Here is a 12,108-nt window from a genome sequence, read left to right as displayed (position 1 = left end):
CCGCCCGTGCTGGGTCGGTCCAGCCCCGGAGCCCCAGGTCCCACCAGCGGCCCAGGCTCCGGCCCCCACGCTCGGGTCCCTGGCCCCACCTTCGCTGCTCCGCGCTGCTGCGCGCGACTCCCTCTCCACCTGCACCGCACAGCGGGGGCACCGGCGCCCGGCGGTGAATCCCGCCGCACCGAGGTGCCAGCAACTTTGTTGACTAAATTCCTGAACCCGCCTGAACCGCGAAGCTAAAAATAACCAGCGCTCCCGCGCAGCGCCCGGCCAGGCCGCGCAGCGTCACCCGTGTCGAGAGGCCGGAATGTCCCGGCGCCACTGTGATAACAGGCTGGACGCGGGCTCCCCGATGGACCGAAGAAAAAAAATCTTGGGAAGGGGCTGCGGGGTCACGGCCAGCCGGCGGCGGGGGGACGAGGTCACCGAGGAGCACACCCCGCTCCTCGAGGCTCTGGCCACTCCGTGGAGGACGCGAGGCCTCGGAGGCCGCAGGCCTGGCCCCGCGCCCCCCGCGCGCCCCCGGCGCCCCAGGCCCTGCCCGTGCAGCCCCCCGAGGCGGCCACCAGAGGGCCTTGCCCCTCCTCTCCCGGCCGGCGGGTCACCACCCCTTCCCACAGCTGTTCCCCGCAGGAGATTGACAGCTGGGCTCCGGGTTGCCATGGGGATATGCAAATGAAGCGGCGGGTATGGGGCTCTTATTGGCCCGGAGGCGCGTACTCCTCCCAGAGAGGCGGGCCCAGGAGCCCGGCCCTATAAAGGGGAGCGCGCGGCGCGGAGCTCGGCGGTAGAGGCGGGGCCGGCCGTGCGCGGGAGGAGCGAGGGGAACCCCAGCAACCCTAGGCGGTGGCTGCACCGCCGCCCGCCGGGCCACCGCCGGAACGCTGGCGGGGGGGACAGGGGACCGCGGCCGGCCTGCATTCGCCGGGGAGCGACCCTGGGTTGCGCTAGAGGCCCTACCGGCGGCGTCCCCATTGGCCACCCCAGAGTTGGCCGAGTGAAACTTTTCCCCTCGCGCTTCGGCTCGGAGCCCGCGCCTCTTGCCGCCCAGACCCACCACCCGTGGGAAGCGAGAGGGGGGGGAGAGGCCCGCGGCTCGCCCCCCCCCCCGCCCCGCCTCCCGTCGGGGCTCAGCCGGGCAAGGCGGCGGGGCCCCCCAGGCGATGGCCGCGGAGCTGGCGATGGGCGCCGAGCTGCCCAGCAGCCCGCTGGCCATCGAGTACGTGAACGATTTCGACCTGATGAAGTTCGAGGTGAAGAAGGAGCCGCCCGAGGCCGAGCGCTTTTGCCACCGACTGCCGCCCGGCTCGCTGTCCTCGACGCCGCTCAGCACGCCGTGTTCCTCTGTGCCCTCTTCGCCCAGCTTCTGCGCGCCCAGCCCCGGCACCAGCGGCGGCGCGGGGGGCGGCGGCGGCGGCGCGGCGCAGGCCGGGGCCACCCCGGGGCAGGCGAGTGGGGGCCCCGGCGCCGTCGGGGGCTCCTCGGGGAAGCCGGCGCTGGAGGATCTGTACTGGATGAGTGGCTACCAGCACCACCTTAACCCCGAGGCGCTCAACCTGACGCCCGAGGACGCGGTGGAAGCGCTTATCGGAAGCGGCCACCACGCTGGGCACCACGGCGCGCACCACCCAGCGGCCGCTGCGGCCTACGAGGCCTTCCGGGGCCAGGGCTTCGCGGGCGGCGGCGGCACGGACGACATGGGCGCCGGCCACCACCACGGCACCCACCACGCCGCCCACCACCACCACCACGCCGCCCACCACCATCACCACCACCACCACGGCGGCGCGGGCCACGGCGGCGGCGGCACGACCCACCACGTGCGCTTGGAGGAGCGCTTCTCCGACGACCAGCTGGTGTCCATGTCCGTGCGCGAGCTGAACAGGCAGCTCCGCGGCTTCAGCAAGGAGGAGGTCATCCGGCTGAAGCAGAAGCGGCGCACGCTCAAGAACCGCGGCTACGCGCAGTCGTGCCGCTTCAAGCGGGTGCAGCAGCGGCACATTCTGGAGAGCGAGAAGTGCCAGCTCCAGAGCCAGGTGGAGCAGCTGAAGCTGGAGGTGGGGCGCCTGGCCAAGGAGCGGGACCTGTACAAGGAGAAATACGAGAAGCTGGCCGGCCGGGGCGGCCCTGGGGGCGCGGGCGGAGCCGGCTTCCCGCGGGAGTCCTCGCCGCTGCAGGCTGGGCCTGGTGGGGCCAAGGGCGCGCCCGACTTCTTCCTGTGAGCGCGGGGCCTGGAGCCCGCGCCACCGCCGAGTAGAGGCTCGCGCGGGCGACCGGGGGCCTGGACTTGGACTCCGCAGCTCAGGGCCAGGACGCACAGCCGCGCCGAGCCTCCTCAGCGCGCCGGCCCCCGCGTGAGTGCCACCCGGGCCGGCCCCGCGCGCCTTGTCTGCAGGCGCCGGACAGAGGCCCGTCCCGCGGCGCGGCCTCCTCGCTCCCGGCCTGCGCACCTTCCCAGGTCGCCATCCCGACGCTGCTCCAACTCCTCTGCTCGGAGCATGGCGACTCCCAGGAAGCTGGACCGGGTCGAAGTCCTTCCTGGCCTCCGCTTGTACATACGTGGAGCGCGGTTGTGCGCCCGACCTCACCCGAACCGCCGCGGGCAGCCCGCGTCGCCCTGCACCCTTGGTCTCATTTCTTTCGGCCTCCCTACCCAGGCCTTTTGTACTCCTTTTTGAAGCGGTCTTATTTTCGAAGTATTTATATTTATTTTGCTCGGTGATCAGAAAAAGAAACCCCAGAGAAAGCTCCCTTCTTCCCGTCGGGGTTGCCCTCAGATGTCTGCGTGCCCCAGCATGTGTCCCTCGCTCGGAGGGTCCCGGCCCCTGCTTGCCCGCCTGCCCCCCACCCTGCCACTGGCATCCCCTAGAGATTGACGCGGAGGCGCATTATCTATGCTGTGTTCAGTCCTGCTGCCCTACTGTACTCCACTGGGGGGAGGGGGGTGGGAGCTGGTCGGGACTCCTGTGCTGCTATTTCTCTATGCACCAGATCGTATTTATGATTCCTGGGGAAATATATCTTATTTTAACCCTCAGGAGAAGTAGGGGGGGGGAAAGTAATGCACAGTATTTCTAGCGGAAAATAAAGTTTTTTTGAGAGGAGGTTTCGCCTGAATCTCCTGGCATGGGGTCTGGTGGAGAAAGTGTTTTTATTTTAATTTAAAATGTGTTTCGTTTTGTTTGTGGATTCTTTTTTAAACAACCTGATCACTTTTGGAGTGGCTGGAAGAGAGGGAGGGGAGGCTGAGCTCCAGCCCCTGGAAGCCCCCAGCCCCGGACTGCACCCCTGCACCCCAGCCTGGGCTCCTTCCACGAGGGGGCCCGGGAGACACCAACCCCTTGCAAGTTTTGTTGTGTTGTGGGGTTTTGTTGGGTTCTTTTTTCATTTGCTACGAAACTGAGGAAAGAAAAAAAAAAAACCACAAAATAAATTCATTTAGATTCAAAAGTCACTGGAGCCTGGCTGGTTTTTCTGTGGTTTTCGTTTCTGCCATATTTCTTCCTGAATAGAAAGAAAAGGAGTTTCCTGCCTTAGCTCCAGGTGACCAACCCCGACTGAAGGGGGTAGTGGCTAGAGTTGTTTAAAAAGGCTGCTGCCAGGGCCCGACGTAGGAACCTGCCCCCTGATCTGCCCCGTGAGGAGGAGGCCACAGAGCGAGGCCCCGACCCCCGCGACAGCTGAATGCAACTCCGTGCTCAAGCCCACCCTTGGTAGCACGACGTGTCCTGGGCAGGGCAAGCGCTGTCCTCAGCTCTTCTGAGCCTGTGGTCTCCCACCTGCAGGACCAAGGCCTGGACTGTGGGAGCAGTGGTCAGGGCGGCACCCTGGAAATTTCGCCCCGGGGGGCTGGAGTCAGCGCAGGGGCCTGCGGTCAGCACAGGATTCTTGACCAGTACCTCGGTTCACACTGGGATCGGGGCAGGGTCCGGTGAACCCTGTGGTTTGCACGTTTGGAGCCCGCCGGCCTCAGCAGAGCACCCCGCTTTTCTGTCTGGGGGCACCAGCTCCTCCCCTGGGCTGGGAGAGCTACGGTTCCCAAGAGGACATCGCCCAAGTTAGTCTCAGAGTCTCAATCCCAGAGGCAGAGCAAAACCGAGGACCGCTCCCTCCCTCTGCTTTAGAATGAAACTTTGAACCGGGAGGCTGGGTCTCCGGGAGGAACTGAGCAAAATCCCCAAACACGGGCTGAGCACCCTAACTGCCCAGGAGGGAGCAGGCTTCTCTCGGTGGGCAAAACTGCTGCTGCAGAGAGACGCGGAAATGCAGGGATAGCTGGGGAGGCTGCAGCATGGCCAGGGGGCACCAGGAGGGCCCCTGCCGGCCTGACCAAGGCAGGGCCCAGAGTCTGTGTGCTTGGGAGGGCCGGGCCGCTGGCAGGTGTGGGTGAGGGCACCTTAGTTTTCACTGCCATCGCCTAAGGAACTGCAGTGGAGTCCTCCTGGCAGAGAAAGCAGGTTGAGGGCTGAGGGCTGCGGGCCTGACAGTATTCTTTAGGGAGAGGGGGCCAGGCTCCCTCCAGCACCCCAGGCTTCCCAGAGCCCAGTTCTCAGGGCCTGGATCCAGTGTGGCGGCTGGGGAGGCCTGGGAAGAGGGGTCACCCGCACCTGCAAAGCGAGCCGCAGCTAGGGTTTCTGCTTGGGCTCCTCTGCAGGGCAGGCCGGAGCACGGGCTGTGTGCCGGTTTGGTCTCACTTTCCTCTTCTGTTTTCTTTTTCCTCCCTCCTTCCCTCTTTCCTTCCTCCCCCCGCCCCTTCTTTCCTCCAGTTTTCCCTCTAAGATAAAATGGAGAAGACAAATGGACGTACAAGACGTGGAAATTATTCGTGGAGACAGGAGGAGCGCTCATGTGTGAGTTTAGAAACAAATCTTTTCCAGAAAGCTTTTGAGGGGATGCAGACCTCCTGCAGGAAAGCAGGCAGCCTGTGGAAAGCAGAGCAGAGGCCCCCGCATGCCCCCCTCAGGGCGCCCCCTTCTAGTGGGGTGCTGCCCCCATAGATGCTGGGGGCTGAACCTCTGCCCTCCCCAGAAGGATCGCTTCAGCCAGTGGGGGTCCAGGAGGGAAGTGCCTGGTGGAGGGCCGCCACCTCACCACACCTGGGGACCTTGGGCGTGCTCAGTGCCCCGGCGTGTCTGTACCCACGTGTGTGCCTGTGATGTGACTCACATGTAGGTGTGAGGGGCAGTGACTACACTGAGACCCCGGAGCCACCTGGACCGGGCTGAGAAGGACCTGGCGGCGCAGCGAGGGCCCCCGCCTGGGGTGGAGGGTGCTGCCCGTCCAGGCTGCAGGACACGCCCCCACTCAACGCCCAGGTACCTGGACTGTCGTGCCCACTGGATTTTCAGGGGCCGTGGTGGCCCCTCACCTCCCAGCTCAGCCTAACCCAGCGCCTAGGGTGGGGCAGGGATGCCAGCTCACACCACCACCCTCTGCGCTCTGGGAGGAGGCTCCCTGAACCATCCTGCAGACAGAAGCTGCACCTCGAGCAGCCTTGGGTCCACCCCGACCCCCCACCATGCCCCCGCCTCTGGGGGATTCGTTTTTCACTCCTTTGTGACTTCATTCAGTGTGAGTCCCAACTCTGCCTCGTCCACTGGGGACCAGAGGCCGGACCAAGATGACAGCCCTGCCTGGAATGGGAAGAGACGGCTGAGCGCCTGGAGGAAAGGAGGGGCGGCAATTCGGGGGCAGGGGGGCCTGGGACGTCAGAGCAGATCTGGGGCAGCTTGGAGGGTGGCATGCAGGCAGTGTTCCCGGGGGCCAGAGTCGCCCTCCCGAGGCCTGGGGGCCAAGAGTGCAGCCCTGGAGAGGACAGGGAGGCGCACGCACACAAACACGCTGGACATGACACGTGTCGACTCATTGCACACGTGACACATACGGTCCACACGTAGACGGCTGCACACCTGTGGCCTGCACACTCTCCCCTAGGCTGCCCCACCGCAAGGAGTCCCTCCCTGCCTGCTGGATTCCTCAGGGCTACCTGCCCCGACAGCCCCAGCTCCCAGCCCAGGTAGGCTTCCTGAGCTGAGAACCAGTAACCTGCACCCCACCCCAGCCCTCCCACCGCACAGGGCCTGCCCCGGCCTCTGGGGGCGGCAGCATTTCAGGCCCCGCCCCACATTCAGAGCACCTGGCTGGGCCTCCCCCTCCACTGGTGCAGGGGTCCCTACACCCCAAACACACATTCACACATGGCACAGCTGCCCACCCTCTGTAGCTGGTTAAGGGCTCCAGCAAAAACCCTGAGCTGGGATTCCAAGAGACCAAGAGAGGCTCTGGCCCCCTTCCCCAGCTGCTGGCCCTACAGAGGGGGCTGTATACTGGGGGAACCCCACTTCCATTTGTAGCCCCCCACCCCTCTCCATTTCCATAGCAGCCCTGCCCTCTGGAGGGGACTGTCTGCAGGCCCCTCCCTGGCCTCCTATTTATAGCTTCTTGGGGTGGGGCCAGCCAAGGCCAAGGTATCCTCCCCCCTGGCCTCCCCCTCCCCAGGATGGGCGCACACTCAGCCACACGGGCCTGGGTCTCCTTACCTCTAGCTGCTCCAGGGAGTAGACAAGTGGGAGGTTTGAGCCGGCCACAGTGATGACAGGCTGCATCGTCCCCAGCACTTGGAGGGGACAGTTGAGGGGCAGGGAAGGGCCACCAGTCAGTCCTGCAGGAGTCCAAAGCTGTCCCCCTGCTGAGCACCTCGCCCTGCCTTCGGCTCTGGGCACAGGACCAGCCCGCTCACCTCCCTGGGCCCTCCCTGGGTCAGCAGTTCCCCAGGCCAGAGTTACTCCCATCCGCTCCCTGGGGAGGGCCTGTTAGGGTGCTGGGAACTCCGCCTCGGCCCTGCCTGCCTGCCCAGATACAAGCCCAGCCCACCTCGCCACCAGGTGACACTCGCCTGGGTGGAGAAGGTCCAGCCTGGAAAAGAAGGCCTCCTTTTTCAAGGGGAGGGGGCTTATTCATTCACTCAGAACTTTCCACTAGTCACTACTGCCCACCAGGCCTATTCTTGGAGGTGAGGTCAGACCTGGGAGCAGGGAGCCCATCTCCTGGTCCTATTCTGGTGGGAGGCCGCCCTCCAGCCTGGGGCGCAGACCAGCTATAGGGGCTGGCTGGGGTTGGCGGGGGTGGGGGGGGGGAGGCAGGGAACCAGCAGAGACCCACCGCTGACACCTGAGGCCCCAAGACCTGGGATAGAACTTTCCTGTCAGAGGGATCTGGGAGAGAAGGTAGCCGGGAGGGGTGGGGTGAGGCGTGCAGGCGAGAGGAGCTCTTTGAGGGTGGGGTTGCCTGCGAGGACCTCCGGGAGGGGCGCTGCATTGGGAGCGGAGGGTGATGGCCCCTCGGGGTGGTGGGGAGCCGGGCCGGGCTGCAGCGTCCCCAGGCTGCAGAATTTAGAGCTGGAGACCCCACCCCCAGAGGTCCCGGAGGACACTTCTCTGGAGGCCAGCTGGGGAGGGCCGGGGAGCCAGGGTCTGAACTGGGCAAGTGCGGGGCGGAGGAGCGGGGAGGCCGCCGGCACTGGCTCCTGGTTGCCGGCAGAGGAGCGCCGGCACGGGAGGCGGAGGCGCGCTCCCATCCCTGCGGGCCAAGTTCCGAAGGAGCATATCAGCAGAGGTGGGCGAGGACCGGCGGTGGGTCCAGGCTGGGGCGGGCGCCGGCAAGGCTGGGGCTGCCGTGCTGGGAGGGGTGCGCTGCGGGGACGGCCGGGAACGCGGGGCCGCGGGGCGCGTCCCCCCACACCCTCACTCGGACCGAGCCCACGGCACACGTGCCCCGGGCTGTTCACGAGGCTGTCGCCGCCGGCGCCGCAGCGACGAGTAATTTGCGGTTGGCGGGCTCAGCGCCTGCTAATGCACGGTGACACCGCTCAGCTGCGGAGGGCTCGAGCTGTCACAGCCGATTACCCGCGACCCGGCAGGAAAGGAGGCTGGCGGTGGGGGCGGGGGCCAGGATGGGGCGGCGACCGCGGGCGCGGGGCCAGCCAGAGGCCGGCCCAGGGCACCGGGCGGGGGCGGGGCCTCCCCGGCTCCTCTTCGTCCCCCGCCCCCTCCTTCAGGAAGCTTCCAGGTGGACCCTGCATCCTAGCCAAGGGAGGAGAACCGGGTTGGAACATTCTCACGACTAGGCTAGAACCCTGCTAAAATGCAGGTGCCTGACTTGCATTTCTAGGGTGCTCAGACTGAAGTCACAGGGCAGGGGGCAGAGACTAGATTTACTTTGGGGCCCGAGTCGGTCGCAGGAGGAGGCAAGTGTGGGGGGTAGAGAGGCCCGCAGGGAGACCCCCCAAAAGTCAGGGGGTGGTGCTGAAAGAAGCAGGCGGCGGGTGTGGGACATCAGCTCAGTGCTGGCAGGAGCCAAGGGGGAGGGGGGCTCCAGCTGCCTGCGGCAGCAGCCTTCCGCCTGTCTCTCCGGGCCCTGCACTACCGAGAGCCTCACCACGTCCTCCATGCTGGCCTCCCTGACTCTGGAGTCCTTGCTGGCTGACACCCCAGGGAGGGGGCTGAGGCCAGCTGGGATCAGCCATGCCAGGCTCAAAAGCCCCCGCCTTCCCAGACCACTGCCCTCAGCCCCATCCCATCCCCCCCATCTCCTTTCCTCTCACCCCGCCCCTTGGGCCTCCACCTGGACACTATATCGCCCTAGTCTGGTCCCAGCCCCCCAGGGGACCGGCCCTCCTCTGATGGCCCTCTGTCCCACCTTGTCCTCAGGGAGGGCCCAGGAATGTCGTGGAGTGTCCAACATGCACCAGACTCCAGATCTCCTGATGGCCTCCTGGGAATGGTCCTGGGGTGGCAATGGCCCTTTCGGCAGATGAGGGGCTGGGCATGGGGGCTGGGCGTGGGGGAGGAGGGACTGTCCTCAAGGAGGCTTAGCGGGGCTCAGTGGGGCCCCAGAGGCCAGCTGATGATGCCCAGGTGCCCAGTTGCTCTGCTAAGGATGGTCCCGCTGCCCTTTCTTCCTCAGTGACAGACCCGGGGGAGCGGCAGGGACCCCTCACGGCTTCCTCTCTGCAGGGCACAGGTGCCCCAGGAAGCGCTGAGGACACAGCGGGAGCATGATGCCCCCTGCTCCCCTGAGACAGAAGGGGTTTTAAACAACCAGCGAGGTTAGGGCCCACCCAGAGCCTGACTCCAGTTTCTGCCTCCTGCTTCTGGTCTCTCCTCTTCAGCTCCAGGCAGGAGCTGCCTGTGGATCCCCGGTGCCCTCACCCCCAGCTCCTGAGGGTCTGACCACAGCCCTGGGGCCTTAGGGCTCTCTGATTCCTCTCCCAGGAAGCTCTTCCTTCTTGTTGCCTCAGCTGACTCCGACCCTTTCCTAGTATCCCCTTTGCTGACCCTTACGGTCCCCTGCTCATCCACCCCAGACACAGGCGATAGACGGAGGGCTTTTCGCCCCTCCATGAGCAGTGAAGACCCCCACCATGTGGCCAGCAGATCAACCCAGTTCCACTGCCCCTACCTGGGGCCACAACACAGCTGACCCCTCCCCATTCCAGGGCATCCCCAGAGTGTGGAGCTGGGGAAGGAGCCAAAGGGGCCCTGGTGGGTGGTGGGGGATGCTCCCTGACCTGCACCCCCGGGCAGGAGGAGGCTTTCCGCCAGCGCTGACGGCGGCGGAGGTGAGGAGGGCCGCGTTCCTTCCCAGGCTGGGACACGTGACTGCGGGTGTGAGTGGCACAGGGTGTCGAGGTGGCACTTCCAGATGTGTGTCTCAGTGTGTGAGACGTTCTGGCTGGGTCGCCGCGGAACACGCGTGGAAGCACCGCGCCGGGACCTGTTACTCCGGGGCGGTCGGGTGTGAGCGCAGCTCTGGAACGGCGGGGGCCGCGCTAGTGCGCTGGAGGGGCTGCGCTGCGGGGCAGGGGCGGGCTCTGCTCGATTAGGAAGAAGCCCGTCAGCAAGTTAAGCAAATGATACAGTAAGTCAGAGTGAGGTGAGCACTGCGGACAGTAAAATAGGCGGGGGAGCGACAGGGAGAAGGGGCGAGGGAGCCGCGGGAGGGTGTCGGGGAGGCGCGGGGCGGGGCGGGGGAGGGTGTGGAGAGGAGAGGCGCAGAGCCACCAGGGGCAAGGGTGCCCAGCCAGGCCTGAGGCGGAGGTGGGGACCACCCCGTGGGACTGTAGTGGAGGAGGGGCTGCGGTGAGGGTAACTCTGGCCCCGGAGCCTCCACCCCCACAGCGGTCAGAGCCGGTTCCTCCATCCCACCAGGCCCCCAGGAGAGCCAGGGTCGGAGTCTGGTCTGGGTGCCCCCGAAGGGCAGCCCTTCAGGCACTTTGTGGGTGCTGGCAGACATGCCACCAGCACCCTGACACCCCATGAGTCCAAGAAGCACAGGGTGGTGTGGAGGGTTCCGCCTGGAGCCAGGTAAGGCCCCTTCCCTGGAGCAGAGTGGGGCTGCCCATGCCTGGGCACTGGGTCATGGGAGTCCAGATGGGCAGAGACCAGGCCTAGGGGCCAGGTTGGATTGGGGAGACATCTCCCCTGGCTCCCCAGGCTCCCCCACCCCAATCACCACCCCACCCACACCAAAGCCAGATTCAGACCTGATTCTGTTCCCAGTCTGCTCCTCACCAGCTGGAAGTAGGAGGCGTGACTTCTTTGGGCTCAATTGCCTCATTGGTGAAAAAGACCCTGAGCTCAACTTGTCCACACCTGTGTCCACCAGGGTCTTTGTGAGGGTAAAGAAGAAAAGGAAAGTCCTCTGTCAGTCTGGGAAGGTTTCCTGGAAGAGGAGGCTCTATACAGATGGGAGCAGGACATGCCTGTCCGGGTCGACTGGAGCAGGGTTTGCAAAAGGGGTTGCAAACCATGACCACATTTATGGAAGCCACCACCTGCAGGCGCTGCTTCTGGCCCCAGTGGGAGGCGGGCAGGAAAGGAAGAAGTGCAGGAGGGGCACACAGCTGCCCAGCCCCCCACTCCTCAGAGTTCCTCCACCTCCAGTCTGGGGCTCTGCCTGCACTGCCTTTGCCCAGACCTGTGCACCAGGGGTTATTCTTGGGGGCTAGTCCCATTTCAATCACTCAGCAAATACTACTGAGTTTGGGGAGCTGAATTAAGCTGAATTCAGAAATTCTGAGGCGTGGACAGGGCATTTAGGGTCATGTCGAGATTATGATCCAGGAAAGCATGACTTACAGCCCCAGGCAACTGGCCCCCAATCCAGGGGCCAGATCCAGACCCCAAGACTCCTACTCCCACAGTCCAGACCACTGATGGGGTAGCAGCTGCAACCTGGGTCAGGACTGGCCATGTGGAGTGAAAAGACACTTGATACATATGAGCTGGCTGGCTAACTGGATGGATGGATGGACAAACAGAAAGCTGGATGGATGACTAGGAAGATGGAGGGCTAGGACAGGTGGGAAGACAGGAGGATGGTGGCTGGATAGAAGGATGTATGGATGGTTGATGGATGGATGGGGGTAGATGGATGGGTGGGTGGATGATGGATGGATGGGTGGGTGGGTAAGTGGGTGGGTGGACAGGTAAGTGGAGGCTGCAGAAAGCTATGGGGCAACTCCAAAACTATTATTCTCCTATCAGAACCTGCTCACTTCTGTCCCCTTCTCCCCTCTTCAGAGACCTCCTCTATCTTGCTCTTGCAGATTCAAGAAGCCTGTGTCACCACTGGGGGCCCCACTGCTCCCCTCTCCTCAGCCAGCCTTGCTTCTCTCTCGCCTATCATCACTTCTAGTACACCTTACTTCTTCACTCACTCCGTCTCCGCTCACCACACGATGTCAGCTCCAGGAGGGCAGCCTCTGTGTGATTTCCCTGTTGGTTTCCTAGAGCTTATGACGGTGCCTGGCACAGACTATGTGCTTAAAAAATAGTTGTTGAAAGGGGAAAACACGAAAAGGGGTGGAGAGATGGACTGACCCTGTGAGGGCTCCCCTCCGCTGTCTCATCCCTTCCTAGAGCGCCCACCTTTCCCGTGCACGGTTGCCCCCCAGCCGGTCTCTGGCTTCCGCTCCACTCCAGCTTGCCTGGGTTGCTTAAGAAGTACTGAGGCCATCGTCTCCATTCGCACCCTCAGCTGAGCAGGGAGGGCTTCCTGAGACCCCCACCCGTGGCGCTACCTCCTCAAGGCTGAAGTTTGGGCTCCACC

General features: G+C 64.6%; 1 protein-coding gene across 1 annotated transcript; it reads left to right on the top strand.

Moving 5' to 3' along the window:
* The first annotated feature begins 795 nt into the window (after nt 1–795).
* On the top strand, nt 796–3,445 carry MAFA (MAF bZIP transcription factor A). The gene has a single exon (XM_055432309.2). The coding sequence runs from the start codon at nt 1,161–1,163 to the stop codon at nt 2,217–2,219; it is 1,059 nt and encodes a 352-aa protein (XP_055288284.1). The 5' UTR covers nt 796–1,160; the 3' UTR covers nt 2,220–3,445.
* The last annotated feature ends 8,663 nt before the right edge of the window (nt 3,446–12,108 follow it).

This window comes from Moschus berezovskii, chromosome 16 (genome assembly GCF_049115385.1).
Source record: "Moschus berezovskii isolate FMDL1 chromosome 16, NW_MosBer_1.0, whole genome shotgun sequence".
In the NCBI taxonomy this organism is placed as follows: domain Eukaryota; kingdom Metazoa; phylum Chordata; class Mammalia; order Artiodactyla; family Moschidae; genus Moschus; species Moschus berezovskii.
Note: the sequence above shows the minus strand (reverse complement) of the source record. Positions and strands in the feature narration are given on the sequence as shown.